This window comes from Diospyros lotus, chromosome 7 (assembly GCF_014633365.1).
Source record: "Diospyros lotus cultivar Yz01 chromosome 7, ASM1463336v1, whole genome shotgun sequence".
Classification (NCBI taxonomy): domain Eukaryota; kingdom Viridiplantae; phylum Streptophyta; class Magnoliopsida; order Ericales; family Ebenaceae; genus Diospyros; species Diospyros lotus.
In genome coordinates, this window is record NC_068344.1 from 23,504,454 (window position 1) to 23,527,312 (window position 22,859).

A 22,859-nucleotide genomic window follows, 5' to 3' on the forward strand; every position below is an offset into this window, starting at 1 on the left:
GGCCCGGCCCCTTTATTTATTAATTTTTCCTCCCCTTTTTCATTTTCTTATTCTCCCAATTTCATTCTTTTTCACATCCGCCGCCTCTTTGGTTATTGTGCAATCAATAATTGATTTCACTATGCAGTGTGCATTATTTACAATCTGTCACCTCTTACTGTGCAATTAATAATTGATTTCATACTATACACTATGCATTTTAACTATACACTATTAGTAAGGGGCCAAGGGACAACTTTTGACCAACCATTTTCAGAGACATATTGGGCGCATGATGTCAATACCAAATGCAACACTATATGATATGTGACTTTCTAGGTTCACTACCCATTAGCAATCAGATAACACCGAAACCCTTTTCGGTATCGATCAAACCCTTGACCCATTATCAAAACTTCTCCAAATTTCGACTACGTTTCAAGAGTTTTTGAATAGCGCTTAGCAACAGTTCAGGATAGTATAAGTGGCAGTGAAATCTCATTTCAAGTAAACCTATTACAGTTGATGATTATCATGTGCTATAATCCTTCCATCACCTAACATCCCGATTGAAAGAGAGTTATGGAGTGACAAACTCACAAACTCAGCAACTATGTGTCAGACCTCATTAATGTGATTAAATGACATCGTAAAAAAACACCTTTCCTGACTTTCAATCTGCCCTGGTCAGGGATTGTCCCGTCACATCAATAATAGATCACATAGGACGTTCACCCTATCAAATACTGCCAATGGCGACAAATTATATTTCCAACACATGTCTCCATATATCAGCAATACAAAACCACATAGATGAACGTTCCCATCTCCCAATTGGATGGTTCGATTCATTAGCAAATCTCATACTCCAATACACAAAACAACTGTGCCGGTTCGACTCGAATGATCAACACACCATCACAACTTGATGACATAACCATTATCTATCAGGCCATGTGGTCAGTCATCGACGTCACATTCGACTGATAGTTCCCCAATGACCACCCACAAATTTATTAGTGATATCTCATTTCATATGACGCATGACACGCCATCCTCCCATCAGTATCCCTATATCAAACAAGCTAGATACCCTTGTGCTAGTCCATACTCGATTAATTGGAGTCCACATCCAAAGAATCTGAGGACTAGGAATAGTTTAAGAAATTTTCTTACCAAAGAATCTTGTCACAATCTCAACACCTTGAGAATAATATTCTTACACGGAAGATCTAGGGACTCATTCATATAATTGATTGAAGTAATGAGTAACCTACAAGATGACGGGAAACCTGCCACTCTCGAGATGTCTTGTGAGTCTCCTTATGGTATGTGTCTCCCTTGATGACAAGAGTCCTGATAACTGAGATACTTGAAATAACTAAGAGACTTGAGATAATCGAGAGACCTACAGAGAAAGAAAAAAGTTAGGGGGCACGTGTGAAGTCACCTGTGGACCTTCCAATGCTTAAGTCAGTCTCGATCTCGATCTGAAGATGAATTAGAGTTCAAGTGGCATAGTAAACACACCTTTACTAGGAGAATGAGTCTCTTATTTATATATATATATATATATAGAGAGAGAGAGAGAGGAGACTGATAGGTTGTAATACTCAAGAAATTAAGATTATTTGAAAATAAGCATTTTATTAGAAAAACGAAATTTCGGGGAAGATTGGTATCTAAATAGCCCGAAAAATTGACCAAATCGACTGCAGGGAGTGCCCTGGAGCCGAGATGCTAAAGGAAAATGATATTCCTGTGATGAGTATTTTGAGGCATGATTTATGGCATTGAAAGAAATGAGATTGAGAACGATTTTTGGTATACCTAAAATGTAGCTGCCGATTAGGCTGTAATACCGAATTGTGATAGACGACTTCCTGGAAATCAACGAAAGCTTGAGGGGGTTTCAGTTTTTCATAAGGAATAACCCTTCAGTGGTTTTAAGAAGAAACGAAATGGTTTAAGGCCAAAACAAAGATTCAGGCCTAAGTGTAATTTTCTGAAATTGCCAGAGGGAGGTCAAATGATGTTTTTCGGAATCTTCAAAGGTCAAATAAAATTTTTAGGACTTGAGGAACTTGAATGCAATTATGTAAAGTTGAGGGGCTATGTGAAAATGGGTTAAAGTGAGAATAGCCAAAATTGAAGGGGCTAAAGTGCAAAAAAATGAAAATATTGGCCATGGAATCCGACTAGGCCACGATGAGTCACCGAAAGCCACTGGGCTAGCATGGGGATGGTCGGGGATCACGTGGGTGTGATCATCAGCCGACAAGGGCCACTGTGGTGGCCAGAATTTGGAGAAAAAGCCGACCAGAAAGCTGGTCGGATTTCCACAACCTACAACTCGATTTCTTGGTCGGTAAAGGCTGCTTCCAGGCCGATCTAAGGGAGGTGGAAACTCCTAAGGCCTTGGGTTGGCCAAGCAAGGGCGTTTGAGGGTTCAATTTTGCCTATAAATAGACAACCATGAAAGCCAAAAATGGGAGAGATTAAGGCTTCAAATTGAAGTCGATTTCGAACAAATTGGGCAAGGGGAATAAGGGGCTTTTGTTGCCCATGAGGAGTAGATTCAATTTGAAGATTTAGGAGCATTTTGGTGCTGTTTTGAAGGCTATTCGAGCTTCACCGGAAAAAAGAGGTACACCGCCCTGGCCTAACCTTCAAGCGGCTAGTGGAGGGATTTTCAATGCTCCTTTCAAGCTGCAAAGGGTGCCATCCGGACGATTGAAGGAGGGCTTTCAAGAGGTGGAGGTTTCCAACATCGCCGGCATGGACATCACCGGAGAAGACGACCGAAGCGTGCCAGCCACGCGCAGTCCTTCATGCGCGCCACTTGCCCTAGGCGCGTGCGGGCACGTGGGGCCTCTGAAAAATTTGGAAAAATTCCTAAAATTCTAGAAAATATTTTACTGGGGTTTGTGCAAAAATTTTTGGTACTTGCCATCCCGATGTCTCGATATTCGCATCGAATAGCCTCGTTTTGCATGAAAACGCAACATCCGGGTAAATCCAGTAATTTTCTCTTGATGTTAATAGGTTATTATGAATTGTTGTGGAAAGAAATTTGAGAAAATAGTCTTGAGGGCATTCATTGGGATTTTTAGAAGGAAAAATGGAAGAAAATGAAGGAAAAATGAAAGAAATTGGAATTTTGAGGTATTTAGTGACTAAATATGTTTTTTTTGATTTATGTGCTCGAGAAAAAGCGATTGATGCAACTTTCGAGAGATAACACAAAAATCGAGGTCAGACACGCATATCGAGGCGATACGCCTTTCAAGGTATTTCGAATCTCGTGAAAATGTGAGTTGTCCTATCCTATATGATATGATTATTTGTTATGCATGATATTTATGAAAGATATGATTGTTTATGCATGCATGATATTTATAAAAGATATGATTCATTTTGTCATATTGCGTGGAAAATTGTGATATTTGCATGGCACAATATTATTGTCATATCGATATTTGTGCATGGGATTGGGATATCGCCCTAAGAGTGTAGCCGTAATTCCCCAAGAGCAATTGATGGAACAATGTTAGGTTTATCCTATAGAGGTTCGAGATTCTACCTAGGGTTCTGTGTCGAGCTGAGCCTAAAAAGTTATACTAGGGCAAATGTTTGTTCATGTATTTGCATCTTGCATTCACGTATCATGTTTTTAAACCCTCACTAGAAGTTTCATCTTCTAATGGGTTATGCCCTTGGAACATTCCACGTTCCAGTTAGGACTTGCATATATGGCAGGGAGATGATTAAGACGTAACGGCATGTGATGACGTGGTCGATGAGTTTGGCGAGTTGTCCCTATATTTTCTTCCTCATGAGGATTCAGGATATATTATTATATTGATGATCATGTATAATTGTTATGGTTTAATGTATTTTTGAGATATCTTTAGATTGTATCATTTGAGGTACTTAGTTGTTATCTCTTGATGATAAGTCTCCATGTATTTAAGTATTTGAAGATGTAATGGTATGGATTCTTATTTTATGATTAAAGTAGATTTTGATTCTGTACCATATCAGGTTTCTATTTTAAGCTTCCGCATTTATGATGATTACCTGTCTTGGCTAATTGATTCTTGTTTAGTATGTTGGGAAGGTAAAACGGGATTGTTGGGAAATGATTTATATTGAAAAAAAAAATATTCCCAAAATTTTCTAAGTTATTTAACGTCGAGAAAAGTGGGGCGTTACATAGGTAACATGAGACCCACACCTCTCGACAAGAATTTTGGGAGTGGCTTTGACGTGGTCTTGCAGGGTTCACACGGCATAATTGGTGTGTGGTTTGAATAACAATTAAGAGATGAGGGGAGTCACTCAGTTATAACGGAGTGACCCCTACACTCACTTAGGTATAATCGAGTGACCCCCGAGGTCACTCGTTTGGTTTCTAAGTCTTGTGCACAAGGCTGCATAGTCACATGATTTGGCTCAACATGGCTTGGAGCAACAAGATGCCATGACATATGGTCGAAACAATTGCTAAGAGATTGGGGTGGGGTGGGGGTGGGGGGTTCACTGTTATAACTAAGTAACTATACACCCACTCAATTTTTACTCTAATAACTTATCTTGGCTCTTATGAAGTCCCGAAAGCAACTCTTTGGCCCACTTGGTCTTGGTTTTGATGGTCTTGATCCATATTAATTTTTAACCCAACGCTATCACTTAGGGTGCATTTGATTGCAAGGGTGAAATTTGAGTGGAAAGAAAATGAATTCTAGGGAAAATGAATTCCTGGAAATTGAAAATTTAAGCTGTTTGATTGGTATAATTTTCTATCTAGAAAATGATGTTATTTTCTATCTTTTGGTGTTTGATTGGTAATATTTTTCATAGAATTTGATCATTTTCCTGGCATTTCGTGTTTGATAGGCATTATTTTTCATGGAATTCAATGGTGAAAATGTATTAAAAAATATTAAATCTTGTAAAAAAATTAAAATAATAACGTATTTTAAATTAATTAAATTATTTTCTCAAAGAAATAAAACTACAAAATTATTTTTGTTTTGTTTTTCAACAAAATAATTTATACCTAATTTTGGCATATTTTATTTTTATACATTTATATTTATTAATTACTAAAAATATAAAATAATTTACAAACCCTCCCTTCTCCCTCATCCGTAGCTGTCACCCACCCACTGCCCTTCTCAATTGCCAGAAAAATTCCATCTCCTCCCCCCCCCCCCCTCAAAAAGAATTTGATTTCCATGGTTTGAAGGAAAATGGCATCACGTGACCATTAATGGAAAAATGAGTTCCCTAAAAAAAATGCTATCAAACAATGCAAAAGTTAAAGATTGAGTAGAAAAGTTACCTTTTCCTTGAAAAAATTGGGCTATCAAACGCGCCCTTAGATTTTCACAAACTCAGATGAATCATTGGGCATAATAACAATACTAATTAGGAATTAGTTCTGTTCTTCCATTTCTCACAACTAAGATCTAGACCCCCTTATTACTCCCCTTATTATTCCATTTAAAGCTACTGCTACTAAATAGCTAAAAACTTCAACTATACTATTTTAACATTTTTGTTTATTAACATGCCCCAAACTTTATCTAATTCTTTCATTTAGGTTTCGTTGCCTCTTTTTATTAAAAGTTGAATACAAACTTCAATTTAAAGACCATTTGAGTTAGAAATAACAGTAAAACATAGTTTAAGTAAATTCATGTACGTACGTATGTATAATTTGTTTAACACTCTATTATCCTTGTATTGTGAACATGATTTTCATTAAAGATTTGTGCTGAGTAATTGACAATTAGATCCTATTATCATGAATTTTATAAGCAAAATATCAAAATAGATGATTGGCAAGTTAACCAATCTCACCTAGTGCCTAGTGGAATTAAAATTTAATATAATTATTGTTGTTCTTTTGTTCTCTTTCTTTTAAATTTTAAAAGATAAAGTAAGCAAAGTGTTCCATATTTTTATACAAAATATTCTCGAAGTTAAAGAAAACAAAAGATTCTGTGAGGGGCCCCACTTCCAAGATAGATATTTGGCAAACTTGCACTTGTATTGTTTATGGTCTTTATTCATTCCCCCAGCCCTCTCTTTTGGGATGTATGGACAGTGCATGGCTGCTTCTTCCCCTTTGCATCCCAGAAGGCTGCTCAGAGATGCAGAGATAAGCACCACACCACGGACAAGAGCTATTCGCGCCACCATTAAACTCAGCTTCAAGTCCAGCACCTCCGACACTTGTGCCTTCAGCTGCCTGCAACCACAATGGACTCAGCTTCCAGTTTCTAAGGCGACAACGAAGAAATATCAAGCAAATTTGAGGGAGGAGCCTCCCAATTCAGCCCAGAAAAGAGGAACCCTTGCTGGTGCAGTTGCTCTGATTATTGGAACCAGTATTGGTTCTGGGATTCTTGCTCTCCCTCAGAAAACCTCCCCCGCGGTAATCCTATCTCGCTCTTCCCGCTTCACATCACAAGAGCCGTTTATGTACTCCACTTTACCCTTTTTTTTGTGAAGAGCACAACTTGAAACCGTGGCATTCCCATCACAAAAAAGCAACCTTCCCGACTCGCCATTTTGTGTTATTGCAGGGGTTGCTTCCAAGCTCAATAACCTTGATAACATGTTGGGCTTTCCTCTTAATCGAAGCACTTCTGCTAGTCGAAATCAATGTCGGACTACTGAGAAAGAGGGAAAAGAGGGCAGAAGAGGATGAGCTTGAGGTGATCTCCATCAGAACCATGGCTCAAGAGACACTAGGAGAGTGGGGTGGAACTCTAGCCACTGTTACCTATGTTTTCTTGGGTTACACTTCCATGGTTGCCTATGCTTCCAAGTCCGGTGAGATCCTTTACCACCTAGTCAATATTCCAGAGTCGATCTCTGGCTTCTTCTTCAGCGTCTTCTTCACCCTTCTCATTTCCATTGGAGGAACTCATGCCACTGATCAAGTCAACCAATGGCTCACAGCTACTATGATAGGTACCAAATGTGTTGTATATTCAGGAACTATGCATGCATAATCTTCCTGATTGTATCCTTGTACACTACCATTGATGGAACAGGTTTGCTACTGGGAATCGAGATTCTAGCTGTTTTGCTCGGGGGGTTGTCGGGAATGGAGGGAGCCAGTGACTGGGGAAAAGTTCCGGCCACCATTCCAGTGATCATATTTTCTTTGGTCTATCATGATATAGCTCCTGGTGAGCAGAGCACCATGCTTGTTCATGTTTCAATCTGGATTCATCGAACAATGGTTAATTTGCCTCTTTGGATTTACGCTATTAAAGCCTTGCAGTTGTGTGTGCGTATCTGGGAGGTGATCTACCAAGAATAAGGGCTTCAGTTTTGCTTGGCAGTGTTGTGCCATTGCTGGCATTGCTTTTATGGGATGGAATAGCACTTGGTTTATCGGCTCAGGCAGACCAAGTTGCTGATCCTGTTCAATTGTTCATGAGGTACTTCAATCGTCTTTTTTCTCTCTTTCGAGCTTGTTTCCCTCCAGATATTACGCTCAGCAATACCTGCGAGATCTAATCTAAATACAAATGGATCTAGATAAAATCGCACACAACATAGAATTAATCCAGATCCAGATCCGGACTATTGACAAGCTTATTACCAAGTAATAGGCCGAGTGAAGTATAACAGTATTGCATAAAGTTTGTTAAGAGGGCAGAGAAGACTGTTCTTACCATCTTGAAGCTACCATTAATCTTATATTAATTACCACCCTAATCCAGCGTAAGATGGAGTGGCATTTCATTTTTGGTCGAGGCATTCTCGCTCCTGGCAGTTGGGACATCGCTACTTGGCACTCTGCTCAGTTTCACCGAGTTCTTCAAGGAGCAACTTAATGGTTTGTCCAGGCAGTCTCCTGCAGGACAGGTATTACAGGCAACATCTCTCTTTAATGACACTCTGGAACTGATTCTACTTCTGTATGTGTTTTAGTTGATAATTATTCTACCATTCCTTTGATGTTTATGCACCATTACCAATGGTGACATGTTCTATGAACGGCTGTGACAGGAACCAAAAAAGCTAGCTGGCCCAAGAAAATGGTGGGGAAGAAACAAAGTTAGCTTCACGGCGACAGCAATGGTGATTGCTCCACCTCTTGTTGTGTCGGCAACAGTTCCAGATGCATTCTCTGCGGCTACAGACATTGCTGTAAGTTTTCTTCTCTCTCTGCATGTGTCTGTGGTGTTAATGTAAGGTAAGATTTCTACAAAGGGAGAGGGAGGCCACTAAACAACTTACCAATAACAACAACAATCATAAGCCTCAATCCCACTATATGAGGTTGGGACTAAACATCCTATCGTTGGCAAGGATTTTACCCTAAGCGAGCTCTGAGATTGCATTTGTGAACACTTGAGAGTAATCCAAGTTCTAGGGCAAACAATCACTTGAAAATTTGAAACAGGGCGGCTATTGTATGACAATGCTATTTGGAGTTCTTCCACCAGCAATGGCCTGGGCTATGCAAAACAAAGAAAGTGAGGACGAAACAGAGAAGAGGGGAATATCAGCGGCAATGCCTGCTCTACTTGGAGTAGGATTACTTGCCTGTGGGATAGTTGTGGAGCAAATCCTGCAAGATCTCTCAATGTTGCACAACTAAGGTAAACAAGAGCATCATAAAGTTGACATCAATAACAATCAACCTTGCATGAACTGTGCATTTTCTTTACACGTTGATTCTTCTCCTTTGCAGGTATAATTGTGTACTTCGTATTAAGACTTGCAAGGATTCATGCAATAGATTACAAGTATAGAACTAAAGACATTGAAGTGATGGAATCAGCATCCTCATATGTTTCAACAGAACATGATTTGGTGACCAAAAGAGACTGAAACTCTCAGAGGACTCAGCATTATTTAGTAAACTAGAACTCCGCTTCCCATATATCCTAAACAGCCTCGCTTTCTTTCAGAGTAAACAGAGGACTAAAAGATAAGAGCTAAAAACAACTGTACTGACCCAGATCGTATATTGAGGATAATGTTTTCTTGGTGCCCGCTATGCTTAAGGAAATGGCAAACCAAATTTCCCTTTTCATGGCTCACGAGAAACTTGGAACTTTCTTGGACCACCCAATAAAAAGCTTACTTGTTTCTGAGTTCCTGAACTAAAAACAAGAGAACTAACCTGTACAACAGAAATCAAGATAGAAAATTTCCATTTTTCTTTTAAAGCAGTTGGATGAGAAGGAAGCATCAACAAAGGACATGGTTTAGAATCATGGGTATGTCACGTGAAAGAAGTTTGTGTGTGTGTGTCATAATGTTCTCAAGCGACATTACATTACCAATAAATTATAGAAAAACAGAAAATTTACAATACGTCATTCCATACAGCTTAAAGTCCATACTTTCTCATCCACAATATAACTCTATCATGGACCTAAGGCTCATGACAGGTTTAAAAGGTAATTGGAAGAAAATTTGGAGAGTTAGATCGGAAGAAATGGAAGAGAAATTAGGGAAGAATAGAACAAAGAGGGAGATTAGGGAGTCCTGAGAGAAAGAGAGGGAGATTAGGGAGTACCGAAAGAAAGAGAGGGAAATTGAGAGAAAGATTGAAATTAAATTTTATTCAAAAATATTCTTTTATGTCTTGCATGAGATTGGATCAGCCTTATATACTGATCTGGTAGCTGTTTGGCGCCAATAGGGCTGCCAAATATTCAAATCAGAGCAGTTAAAGGCATTTGTCTTTTAGTTACAAACCACTACAACTACCATACAACTAAATGGGAATTCCTCAATACAACTAAAAGGAAATTCATCTATTATCTAATTACTATTATGTCCTTGGGTCATGACAAACTCATTCCCTATTATAATCATTGATGGACCAGCCATATTGAAAACCTCCTAGAGCAGAATGTTAAAAGTTGATATAATAAGCCAACTCTTCTGGTTGTTACTAACACCGTATCAGGTATTCTAACACCCACAACAAATTCCTGAACTAGCACAGGAGAAATGTTCTCTGCACTAGCATTGATTATTGATAAATAGAAACACAGTGGGAGGTTTTTCAATCCACTAATGCAGTCAACCAATACAAATGATGAACGCAGAGCCAAAGACAAAGGCATTCTTCTCATAGTCACAAGTCAGAAATCACAAGTTTTAATGTAGATGTTAAAGGGAAGAGAGCATCCCATACAATCTGGACCATCGAGCTTAATCCAAGATCTTAGTTCTTCACAGTTGTGACATGTCTCAAAAGCATGTGGACAACATCGTGAGAAATTCTTGCAGCCTCTGTCTTTAGATGATGGATCTTTGCATCTGTTTCTTGTTCAAGACGTTTCACATTAGCACCAGAGTCCCCACTACTCTGCTCAATGATATGAATGTGGCTAATTAGTGCACAAACAACTCAACAGGAGGATAGTGGCAACTAGACATTAGATAATTAACATACATCACACTGGCAGTACTTGCATAATTACAATATGTTCAGAATAGCTTAAAGGAACCACATTCATGCCCATACAATAATGTATGGGCAAACTTCAAGAAGGACAGATTATTTTATTTATCAAAATGGAATTATTCAGAGTAATTTTGAAACTAGAAAACAATGGAGTTTTGAGAGAATCAGAGTATTTGAGAAATCATACAAATCAGGTAACGGTTCAACATGTTGGCATAACAGCTAACATGTTCGACATGGCAAGATATAAGATTAATGGAATTCACCAATGGTTTATGTTGTATTTAATAGTTCTTTTTACCTCAGCAACCTTTCTTTGAAACTCAGCTTCCATCTGTGCACGAAATTCAGCAACCTCCTTTTCTGCCTCCTCCTTGGCTTGTTTTAGTCTAGCCATTTTTGCTGAAAAGGGAAAAAAGAATAATGTGATTATAACTGAATCTATTAGGCACTCTGAACAATAAAATTACTTCAGGCCAAATACAACCATGCACCCATGTGGAGGGGTTCATATGAATTTAAATTCCACTCTAGGTAACTTCAGTTACTGAATACTGTATCTTGGATGTATTAATCAACATATCAATGAACGTATGCATTCTTTCAGAACAAGTCTTCACTTGCATACGTCACAAATCATACAAAGAAGTTTCATAGCACGCATAACTAGGGTTGTAAATGAGATGGCTTTTGGCTTGGTAAGAACTCGTTCATGTTCGGCTCGTGTTATAAATGAGCCAAGCTTGAGGAAGGCAAAGCTTGGTTCGATTCAGCTTGCAAACAAGTTCATGAATAAAATCAAGAACAAGCTCGTGAATAAAATATTTTTTATTATTAATTTAATTTTTTTAATTCCATATCTATTCAAAATATTATTTTTAATTGAAGATGCTCCAGAGACGAATTTAGAGACAGAAGTTTTTCGTCTCTAAGCAAAAATTTGTATCAGAGACAAAAGTAGAGACGAAAAAATTCCGTCTCCATGCTTGGTTCAAATTTAATCCCGAATCTCCTCCTTTCTTCTCCATTTATCGATTTGTGAAGTATATTCCAATCCAACCCTAGGGTTTAATTCATCCCCCTCGTTGTCGATGCTACTATCGCCGCCTCCGCGATCCATTTCCCTTGCCATTGACACCTCTATTTTGCCATTCTCACTATCGATCGCATTCTCACCATCTCCGCCATTTGTCTCCCTCGTTGTTGACGCCTCTTTCTCACCATTCTCGCCATCAATGCCATCCTTCTCTACCATTCTTGCTGCTTTCGCCATCCATCTCCCTGCCATCAACACCTCCTTCTCGCCATTGTCACCGCCTCCATTGTCGCCTCCACTATCCATCTACGCCGCTTCTCTATTTTCTTGTAAGTGGGCAGTAATTTCTCTACTGATCCTCTACTATTGAGCTTGACCTTGTCTCGCTAGAAGCTTATTTATAATGTTAAATGAGCTAGCTTGAGCTTGAGCTCAAGCTCGTTTAACATAAGGTTTAGCATTGTAAACGAGCTATCAGCGAGCCAAGCTCAAGCTCAGTAAATCCTTGTAAATCTCAAGTTTGAACAAAATTTTGAGCTCGAGTCGAGATGGAGCTCAACTTTTTTCTCTACTCAAGCTCGGTTCAATTACAACCCTACACATGGTTGATCCATCAATAAGCTAACACAATGCTTCTTGCACAGTACTCGTGTCATCCCAGGCTTAGGAAACAACACACAAAAGCAAGAGAATTTTTGGGATCATTCAGCAGACTGGTAATTGGGGCAATGGAGGGAACACAAATTTGACTTATGATCTCACAGTGGGAGCGAGAGTTGTTGCGCCATTTGGGTAAAAGATGAACAAAGGTCATTTAGTGAGACTTTTGTTCTGGTGTTTGGGTGGTGGCATGTTGTTGAAGAGTTTGTAGTATAGGTCTGCAGATGTTTATGGTGGCTGCATCTCACCATCACTTTGTTCCATGGAAATCAAGGTGTGAAGCAGAGGGTAGTTCACGAAGGCTCTCATATTCCTACTCTAGTTGGCAATTGCTAACATATAATGGGTCCCACCTCCATGACCATTTTGTTGATCACCATCTTTCTTACATGATTTTCTCCTTTAGCCTTCCTAAAATAGGTTAGTAGGTCTTTGTCATGAACCTAGGGTTTAGCTTAGGGTTGGATTGGGAATCAGAAGGATCTGATAGAAGTAAGACCAAGAATAGAATGATTAGATAGGGAAATTGGACAGAAATGAGGGAAGAAATTAGAGAGAAATAAGGAAGAGTTGCAGAGGGAAACAAGAGGGAGAATGGGAGCGAATTCTAGAGAGAGAAATGAGATCTTTGTTTATCAATTCAAGCATAATTCTTCCATCCTTAGTTGTGGCTTATATATAGCCTAATAGCCTCCCACTTGCACCCATGTGCAATGTAACAAATAGCCCAACTGCCTATTAGCTAAAAACAAAGCCCTATAACAGAAAATACAAAAGGAAATGTAAACTCCTACTATTATATTTACTAATCTATCATTGGGAAATCCTTAGGGCCATGACAATTCCCCCCTCCTTGAAAGAGTTCTTGTCCCCAAGAACTTGCAGCGAGTAGCCATTACTTCATCCAATTCCTGCCTTCTCTATCTGATTTATCTTTCTTTCTTTCTTTCTCCTCCTAGGCCTCCTCCTCTTCTTCCTTGTTCTTAAGTGTCCAAGATCAATCTCAGTCGTAATTTGGCCTAGAACTTCAATAGGAGCAACCTGATAGCATTCAAGTTCAATACACCCACCTTCTACAATAGCTATCCAATCAAGATTGGTCTCCACTTTAAGAACACAATCAACCATTGGTTCATCAACCTTACAATCAATTTCCGTAGAGCCAATATAAGATTGTCCAGGTCTTAATTGTTCAATCAAACCTTCTTCAACTGCATGTGGACCTTCACAAGGATAGATGTTACAGGCATTGCCATTCTCAGTTCCAGTCTGTTTAATAATCAGCTTATCTAATGGATCCATGTTTTGTTCCAAATTTGATTATTCCTCAGATTTCGATAAGTCCAAAATCTGAGGAAAGGCTCCAACATCATCATCTACACCGATGGATGGTCCTTCAGTCGGATTTGCCTGCTCCCATGCTATTCCATCAGCATCTCTATCCCTCTGTTTCTTCTTCAGTGCTTCTAACATTAATTCCTGGAGCCTGGCACTATCAGCAGCATGTTTGAGAGTCCTAGGCTGAAGCACCGTCACCATTGGCTTCAATTCTTCGTTCAAGCCAATTATAAAGCTTGAAACGAAATAGGGGTCATGATTGAGCATCAAGGCTATCAGCTCTTCAAATCTCAATTGGTACTCCATCACTGACCCTACCGGCTTGATTTTGTTGAACTCTTCCACCACATTAGACAAGCCCCGAACTCCAAACCTCTCCTTAGGCTGCCCCATTTTAAGGGACTCCTCTTGGTTAGAACTTTTGTGGTAATCATCTAAAAAATTTCTTCTCGGTTTATCCAAAAATTTAGCGGGAACGCTAACGTTATACCTCTTAGTCAGCATCCTTGCAAGCTCCTGCAGTTGCTCTTGTAGTACACAGGCCCATTCATGCACGATTCGTGTATCACTTTTCTTGTTTCCTTGTCCAATCAGCTGGACTCATTATCAAATTTCTTTTCCACTATCTCGTGATTTTGGCCAAAATACTCATGATTTTTGCCTCCAACTAAAAATGCAACCTTCTTCTGCTGTAATTGAGACCCCATTTGTTTCATGTGTGCACTATTCCCCATGGTCAATTTAGTGGAAGCAGTATACTTCGGTGATCAAGGAGCAGGAGTCATATACATACTGAATCCACGCCCTTCTATGAGCTAATCGGCTCTAACCGGAAGCCTCGAGTACTTCTTGTGAGTTCGATTAGTTCTGTAGCAGTCTCCAGAAAATCAATTGACTCCAAAACAGTTGCTATGCTCCACCTAATTGAGAATCGATCTCCTCTCAATTTAGCAACCTTGGATCCATTTCACTGAATCGCTGCCATGAATCGCCTCGACTCTATTGCTCTAAATTAGTAGCAATCTTAGCCGAAATCAACCTATAGGTTTCACCTAAGTCACCATGTAGTAGCTGATAACCACTGGCTCTAAATTGCCTTCAAATTCGGAATCGCAACTGCCTATCCGCCTTCAATCCCTTCCATGCATCGGAATCTAATTCTGAAAATCCATGGCCGAGAATTAATCCTCAACCAAGAGACCCACCCAAACTCATTGGAATGCTTGAACTAGCCAAGTCTGTTGAATCACCGGACCCTAAACTTTAATTACTGAAATTGATTTCACCATCTGGGTCGGACTTGCTTGCTCGCATCACCCAATCACCGTCTATCTGGGTCAAAATCACCGACCGTGAATTCTAGAGAGAGGAATGAGATATTTGTTTATCAATTCAAACATAATTCTTCCATCCTCAGTTGTGACTTATATATAGCCTAACAGCCTCCCACTTGCACCCATGTGCAATGTAACAAACAGCCCAACTGCCTATTAGCTAAAGACAAAGCCCTCTAACAAAAATTACAAAAGAAAATGTAAACTTCTACTATTATATTTACTAATCTATCCTTGGGAAATCCTTAGGGTCATGACAGTCTTAATAACAATTTATAATTGGATTTTAACAAGATATATATTGAAAAGCACAAACCTCTAAATAATGTGTGTCTAATCTAGTCGTACTTCATAACCAGATTGTCTAACACCATAAAATTTATATGTAACCACCAGCCAACAAAAGGGAACTTAAAATTTTGACTTAAGCACAACTAATTTATTCAAGCTAACCAAAGAATCAAAGTATAGGCCTGCAAATTCTAACCCAACATAGAACTAGCCTAACCCATTAAAGATAGACTACAGAATCAAACTCAATAGATGAGGCCCAAAAGACCAAGCCGATTAGGGCTTGTGCAACCCTAGTCTAACTCAATAGAGGAGGCCCAAAAGATGAGGGCTTTAGCCCATGGGCCAGCCAAAGGCTCAAATCAAAACATAAAGGGAGAGGTAAAGGTTCAAGGTTTGAGGCCGTGTGATTTAGACATCCTAGTTGTAGGGAGGTTGTCCATAAGACTTGGACTGCAGAAGTGAGGGATCATGTGCATTCAGATTGTGCATAAAACTTAAAGCTACAAAGTGACAGCGAAGGAGGTGGAACAAGGAAGACTTTGGCCTCCTGAAGCAAGAGTAAAGGAACTTATTGTTCAGACCAACAAACTTCAGCAATTTAGAAGGCCTAGACGGAAGCTTTGAAGGACTAAGAACTGAATGAAAGAGCAGCTGCAGAGGGAAGAGATTAAGTGGAGGCAGAAGTCAAGAATTCAGTGGTTACATGAAGGCTACTCTAATTCTAAATTATTCGATACCTCAACCATAATTAGAAGAAGAAGAAACAATATTATCTGCTTAAAAGATTATATGTGAATTGGACCAGTGAAAGACAAAATATAAGTGATCAATTCACTTATTATTTGAAATAATTTTCTCAAGTTCTAAACCTGAATCACCAGATCAAATTTGATACTTATTTAGTTGAATAATTAAAAAGGAAGCAAGATATTTGTGCAGAGATTCCTCCTGTGAAGAAACTAGGGGGGTATAATAGCTGGTATGGCTCCCTTGAAGGCTCCAGGACCAGATGGCCTCTTCCATCTTCTGAAAAGCCCTATGGGAGATTGTTTAGTGAAGATTTGTGTGACATGATCAAAGCTTTACTTAGAAGGTGTTTTTTGCTGAAGTAGTTAGTTCACACTTTCATTGCTATGACACCCAAATCCTTGAAAGTGAATAAAGTAAAAGGCTCAAACCTTAATCGGAAAAGACCATATCACCAACCAAGCTGGATTTTGGCCTGGGAGGTTGATAAGTGAGAACTCTGTTTTGGTTCATCTGGTTTTTAACAAGATATAAAAAGGAAGAAGGGGAAGGATCCTTAACAGCCATCAAATTTGATATGGCTAAGGCTTATGACAAAATGGAATAGAGCTTCTTAATTTGGATTCTGAGAAGACTGGGATTCCATGAAAAACTTCTTACTTGGGTAAGTTAATGTATGCAAATTGTTTCATTCTTTTGGTATTCAGTAGGAGTGCTAGAGGTAGAATCATGCTGGAGGGATCATTTATCAGCTTTCTGATTCATTATTGAGAATGAGACTTTATCCAGAATCTTGATGAAATATTAACCTCAAAAGAAGTTGCAGGGTATCAAGCAGGCCCAGAATTTCAGTCCTTCAAGTTTCTCAGTTTTCTGTAGAGAAAATAAGAGGAATGCAGTGGAAAAGGAAGTTTGGAGCCATAAGGAAGGCTTTCATGGTAAGATACAAGTCCAAATCTACCCATGGCCACCCTATGTCATGTCTAAGGGTTTCCCATCAAGTTTTCTTAGGTCTTCCCATCCCTCTTTTTGCTAAAAATTTTCTCTATTTCATCCACTCACCTCACAAGTGTTTCTATAATCTTTTTCTCGTTTGACCAAACCATCTTAGTCATGACTCTCTCAACTTATCTTCAATAGATGATGTGACAAATGTAATCTCTCTATTAATTGTATATCGAAAACTGTAAATGTGTTGTGTATATATACACAGAGAGGATCTAATTACATTGATAAATCTGGAAATTCCTAAGAATCTGCAATCACCCTAATCAAAGGAATAATCAACAAGATTGGAAAGTTGTATATTCTCCTAGCAGTACATTGCCTAAAATAGGAGAATATAGAGTCTTGACACTCCCCCTCAAGCTGGGGAACATAGGTTAGCCATTCCCAGCTTGTCAACAATCTTCTGGAATGTTGACTGAATAACCCCTAGTGAGAACATCAGCAAACTGATCCCTAGATGAGACATACGGTGTGCAAATTAATCCACTGTTGAGCTTTTCTTTTATAAAGTGTCGGTCTATTTCCAGATGCTTAGTTCAACCATGTTGAACAGAATTGTGAGTAATGCTAATGGATGACTTATTGTCACAATACAATTTCATAAGACCTTCCCACTTAATCCTAAGATCTTCTAGTATTATCTTGAGCCAAAGCAACTCACAAATACCTAGTGCCATGGACTTAAACACAGCTTCCGCACTTGATTTGGCCACGACTGGTTGTTTCTAGCTCCTCTATGTAACCAAATTTCCTCCAACAAAGGTGTAGTAACCTGAAGTTGATCTCCTATCAACTATGGAACCTGCATAGTCGCCATAGTGCTCACTTGAGATCGTGCTCTGATACCAAAATTGTCAAAGTTGGATCTAACAATGGGGAATTCTCCTTTGTAGCAGGGAGAATTCAGGAAGAAGGAAGGAGAAACAAGGAAGTGAGGGAGGGATAGAGAGAGAAAGGGAGAGAATTAGGCAGAAGAAATTTGATCAATATATTTCTGGATGTCTAATGGAGCGGGATTGGTTACTATTTATACTGATCCAGGGTTGGAAAAGGCGCCAATTGGCTGCCCAAAATTCAAACAGTACATGTATTTGAAATAGGCTACAACTGCCTAACTAAATTTCCTGCCAATTACAATTCACAACTCTGCGTTCATGACACTCCAACCTGTACCAATCCAAATTTTGATAATTTTGACTCTAGTAAATGGGATTTTGGTATGACCATTCTTGACACAGATACTGCTTACAGTTTGAAATTTGTTTGTCGTCTGGATTTTTTTTTCCATTATCAGCACTGGACTTGGTCTAAGAGAAGGGAGCTCACGGTGAGGAAGATTGTACAAGGCATCATGGTAGAGCAGAGATGTTAAAGAATGGAAAGCAGGATAAGCTATAGAACTTGGTGGTTCTTTAACTTGCCAACATTTGTCATATTAACATTTATTAAGGTATTTGCCATTGTAACTGTGTCATAGGAACTTTGTTCCTTACTTTTTGTAGCATTAAATTCTTTTGAAACAGGTTTTGGTCTGTCCATTTTTTGCGAGTGTATCTTTATCTATTCTTTCCTACAAAAATTCGTTGCTTAAAAAGTCAAAAACCAAATTTGAGTACTCTCTTTTTTATGTATTTTAAAATAAAAAAACTGAATGTCAAGCTCCCATCAAGCATAAATTTGTTTGGGAGCAAGACTTTTAAACATCTTTGAACAAAATTAGTTGCCTTACAATCAACTCTGATTATAAATTTTTTATTTAGTAAATTGTCTTGAAATTTTGTCCATGTACAATCAATAAACCTCCATCATGGTTGAGTATTTTTCTGAGCATCATTCCAAGTACCAGAATGAAACCTAATAACGCATTCCTTATTATCAATTTGCTTAAGGATGCCACCATAACCTAATTTTGATGCATCATCTGAAAGGAGGATCTTTGGTTTTTAGTGGGATGGTTTCCCCTGGATCTTGGTACTTTTCCATGGGCTTCTTTTTTTCTGTTTGGATTGTACGCTAGTACACAATGATGTTTTGTCGTTGTTCTCCTTGAATAATAAAAATCACTTGACAAAAAAAAAAAAGTGAAAGATAAAGAATAATTATAAGGCAGTAATTATTGCAACAACCTAAAATAAATTAATTTAACAATGTGTAACCAATGGAATATAATTATTAAGGATCCTTAAAGTACCAACTGGAGAAGGTATTAGGAAAAGCTAGAACTCAGACAAGAACCAATAGTTACCAGTTCTTGCAGCATTGACTATGTGCTGAGCTCCTTGCTCTGCGGCCAACAGCTGTTGAATTCCATTCTGGCCCCTGCTGGCATCCATGATTGAAAAGTACTAAAAGAGCTGCAATGAAATAAAATACTTGATTGATGAGATCATAAGGATGCCAGAGAATGAAGAAACAAAAAGCTTCTGTGTCCCTAAAACTTCTCAGTCACTCTACACTAAAATAACCATAAGATTCAAATGTCCAAATTGTCAAGGGCTGAGATGCTTCCATTCCACTTTGTAGATCTTTGATTATGTAATAACTCAAGAGATATGAGATGTTACTGCCATGTAAGCAGTTGTTTAGATGAACCTTTATAAAACATATTACCTCTTCATGAAAGGACCTCATACTGAGCATACTCATTCTAAGAAACCAAGAGAGAAATTTGATATACAATTTCATGTAAGCACGTGTAGGTGAAATCAATTCAACAGCAACATATCAAGCCTTACTCCCACTATGTGGGGTCAGCTACATGAATTTTAGCTCGAAACCGTTTCTATCTATAGCCTTATCTTCTATAAGAGCCTTATAACTCATGTCTTACCTAAGAGTCTCCCTTCAAGTTTTTCTTGGTCTTCCTCTACCTCTTTTGCTAAAAACTTGTTCCACTCCATCTACTCTCCTCACAAGAAACTCTATTGGTCTTCTTTTCATAAATCCTGGCTTCCATTTTTACAATGGAAACATTCAGGAACACAAAATCACCATTCACCCAGTGGCTCTATCATTAACTGTGGTGGGTCACGGTCTTACCACAAGCAGCCTAAGAACAGCTAACATGTACTTGTCACACATACCTTCTAATTGTTTGTCCCATCAATGTATCCAACTCAAATATAAATTTTTTTTGCAGAATGATAGGCAGAGTTTTAGTCAAATGAACCCTATATATTAAACACAATCAGATCAATTTTTTTCCCCTGGAGTTTTTCATTTAGTCTTCTTTTATCAATTGGATTTGTTGTATTTTACTAAATCCCAAGATGTGTCAATTTAAGTTTAAGATAGTTGTTACCTCCATAATAAAATTGAATTAGGTGGCTCATTGGCACCACAAAAGAAAACAATTCACTTTTGACTAACAACAAATTAAAACCAGAAAAGAAAGGACAAACAAGAACAGACACCTCTTTCCTCCAAAATTACACAGAATTCAATATCCTAATGATGGCGAACAGGTTCTTCATGGTACAAGATTACAAACAACACAGTTTTGTGAAACCGATAAAGAAGCTAATATACACTACAACAGCGAAATAATGGTAAGCCCCAAAAGAAGAAGTATCTCAAAATAGAGGAGAAAGCTGGCTAATATAATTCCAGTAGCAACAGACGAACAATTTGAGGGCTACGAAGAACAGGCTCATTGGGATCTACATTTAACCAGGACTTTGGCCATTGTAACACACACCTAATTAACCACACAATTTAAGTTAAAAAGTTAATGAAAACAGACGTGATCGGCATCATCAATTAAATTAAAGGTCAAAAGCAACTGAGCCGTAAACACAAACAAAATCCACCACATTTAACTGTTCGAGTCCAAACAGAAAATTTGGGCAGAATATAGCACGAGAACTAACGTTTTTCATCAAAACAGGAAAGGGTTATACTTGATTCATGCAGCGTATGCCCATTAAGTCATTGATTCATTATCTTCAATAGCAACATAAAAAGTTCATAATTAAGAGATCCAGGGAGTTGAACTACCATAGGGAAGTCAAATTAAAATACAAAAAATCAGTGTTGAAGCAGATCCTTCACTTGATAAGATCTAATATATGGTAAACATTAAATTGTCTAGTTCATGCATTACATCCGAAACAGGGACAAACTATCTATGATCAGGCGAGGGAGAGAGAGAGAGAGAGAGAGAGGCATACCTACAGGAAACGGGTTTGGACAAAGAGAGAGAGAGAGAGAGAGAGAGAGGCTTACCTACAGGAAACGGGTTTGGACAAAGAACGAACGAGAACTGGGGGATTTGCGTTTGATTCGATTGATTGGTTTGGACTCCCTTTTGAAACCGTTGTAAGGCTACAGAACCGTAATGACAAATTTACCCCTATGAGTTTATTTAAAGATAAATTTCACAGTCCACTTTACAGGTTTTATCAAATTATTATATTAATTACTTTTGTGTTTTAAAAAATGACTTCAATTTGTTTTAAGATTAATTACTGCACGACAACACATACATTGTCATTAATTAATTATAATTAATTTTATAAAAATTTGTAAAATGTCTTTTCTAAAATCACACAAAATAAAAAATATTAAAAAATTATAAAATAAAAACATTATAAATGATCATTGATCGTAAACAATATACTTTGCAATCGTTAAAAAAAAAGAAAAAAAAAAAACACGAATAATTCAACCCAAATTAATAATATGAGCACAACCCAAATTAATAATATAAGCACAACCCACACCCAAAACAAAAGGAAAGACTTATAGAAATTTAGTATTTGCATCTCATTGTCTTCATCAACAATAAATTATTATCGACTATTATTATTACTTTTTTTTACCTCCTCTTTTAATTGCAAACCCTAATTCTTTAACTTAGTATTGAGGCTAAATATTGAGCACTTGTTAACACTATTTCAAAATTTATGATATTGTTTACTCTAGTTTATTGTAATAATTAAAATATTATTCAAATAATTTAGAATAATATATTTTATAAAACAATAAATCTATTTGGATAGAATCCAGATAGAAATATCTTTTTTTATTATTTTAATTATTGATATTAGAATAATTATGCCATTTATCATTTTATTTACCAATAATATCTTTTTTAGTCATAATTTTTGAATTTTTTATAAGGTTAAAATTATCTTTTTATTTTGTTAAATATATCATTAAAATAATATAAAACAAGTATTAAATAATTTTATATCTAGATATATTCTAATCATTTAGCAAAGTCTTTTATAAAAATACCAAACCATTTTGTTTGTCTTCAACACTGGTTCCATCTGTCATTTATGTCTACAACTAACCAAACCGTTGATCTATTTGTCAAAGTTTTTTTTTCCTTAACAATTTTATGCACATATTTATGAGCAAAAACAAACAAGACACTATGGTCTTGAGAAAGTCACAAATTGAATCATATCATAAAAAATATCAAATAAAAATGAATAAAACCATATTACAAATTTTGATTTAATTCAACAGTGCATAGCATGGGTCACACACACATATATACTATGATTTACGACTAAAAACAAATGGCAAATCATTTTCTTAAAAAAATCACAAACTAGATCGTATAGTAGAGAATACTAAATCAAATGAAAAGCATCAGATTATAAATTTTGATTTAATTTAACAGTTCACCTCTTCCCCTTCTTTTATTTTTTTTTTTTGGGGGGGGGGGGGGGGAATAATGATTTTTTATTTGAAGGGAAATAAAAAAATCATTTCCATTGTAGTTTTATATTTCATATTTCAAATCAAATTTCATTGCATTCCCCTATCAAATGAATTCTGATTTGTCATATGCAAAAATCTACTAACAAACAAAAAAAAAGTTAAAATTCAAAATATCATTTTGGGCTAAAAATGATACCTGGAAGACTAAACGTCTATTGGATATGTGAAATGTCTCTCGGAAATTGCATAAGAAATCTGAAGACGATTACAATCTCCCAAAGACTAGTCCCTGAGACTATTATAGTCTCATCCCAAGGTTTGTTATGTACAT

General features: G+C 37.5%; 2 protein-coding genes across 6 annotated transcripts; one reads left to right on the plus strand and one right to left on the minus strand.

The window, feature by feature from the left end:
• The first annotated feature begins 6,042 nt into the window (after positions 1 to 6,042).
• On the plus strand, positions 6,043 to 18,401 carry LOC127806731 (uncharacterized). 4 transcript variants are annotated; one of them, XM_052344206.1, is made up of 8 exons: positions 6,044 to 6,424; positions 6,576 to 6,825; positions 7,050 to 7,187; positions 7,283 to 7,442; positions 7,728 to 7,872; positions 8,017 to 8,157; positions 8,414 to 8,612; positions 8,705 to 9,309. In XM_052344206.1, the coding sequence occupies exons 1-7, from the start codon at positions 6,083 to 6,085 to the stop codon at positions 8,609 to 8,611; spliced, it is 1,374 nt and encodes a 457-aa protein (XP_052200166.1). In that variant the 5' UTR covers positions 6,044 to 6,082; the 3' UTR covers position 8,612; positions 8,705 to 9,309. The 4 variants fall into 4 exon arrangements, with proteins under 4 accessions (XP_052200165.1, XP_052200166.1, XP_052200164.1 ...); XM_052344204.1 differs by lacking the exon at positions 8,705 to 9,309 and adding an exon at positions 18,150 to 18,400 and having other exon boundaries at positions 6,045 to 6,424; positions 6,576 to 6,966; XM_052344203.1 differs by having other exon boundaries at positions 6,046 to 6,424; positions 6,576 to 6,966; positions 8,705 to 9,303.
• LOC127806732 (V-type proton ATPase subunit G 1) lies at positions 9,957 to 21,177 on the minus strand. Of its 2 annotated transcripts, none has more exons than XM_052344208.1 (4): positions 21,080 to 21,177; positions 19,101 to 19,209; positions 10,740 to 10,840; positions 9,957 to 10,339 (listed from the first exon to the last, which is right to left on the minus strand). In XM_052344208.1, the coding sequence occupies exons 2-4, from the start codon at positions 19,186 to 19,188 to the stop codon at positions 10,196 to 10,198; spliced, it is 333 nt and encodes a 110-aa protein (XP_052200168.1). In that variant the 5' UTR covers positions 19,189 to 19,209; positions 21,080 to 21,177; the 3' UTR covers positions 9,957 to 10,195. The 2 variants fall into 2 exon arrangements, with proteins under 2 accessions (XP_052200168.1, XP_052200169.1); XM_052344209.1 differs by having other exon boundaries at positions 21,025 to 21,130.
• Positions 21,178 to 22,859: the final 1,682 nt, after the last annotated feature.

Excerpts from the sequence above, each read along its gene's own strand:
- LOC127806731 (XM_052344204.1), top strand. The coding sequence starts at position 6,083 with ATGTATGGACAGTGCATGGCTGCTTCTTCCCCTTTGCATCCCAGAAGG. Across the intron at positions 7,443-7,727 it reads CCTGTTCAATTGTTCATGAG|CGTAAGATGGAGTGGCATTT; the intron begins GTACTTCAATCG and ends ACCCTAATCCAG. Across the intron at positions 8,158-8,413 it reads CTGCGGCTACAGACATTGCT|GGCGGCTATTGTATGACAAT; the intron begins GTAAGTTTTCTT and ends AATTTGAAACAG.
- LOC127806732 (XM_052344208.1), bottom strand. The coding sequence starts at position 19,188 with ATGGATGCCAGCAGGGGCCAGAATGGAATTCAACAGCTGTTGGCCGCA. Across the intron at positions 10,841-19,100 it reads AGTCAATGCTGCAAGAACTG|CAAAAATGGCTAGACTAAAA; the intron begins GTAACTATTGGT and ends TTCCCTTTTCAG. Across the intron at positions 10,340-10,739 it reads TTCAAAGAAAGGTTGCTGAG|AGTAGTGGGGACTCTGGTGC; the intron begins GTAAAAAGAACT and ends ATCATTGAGCAG.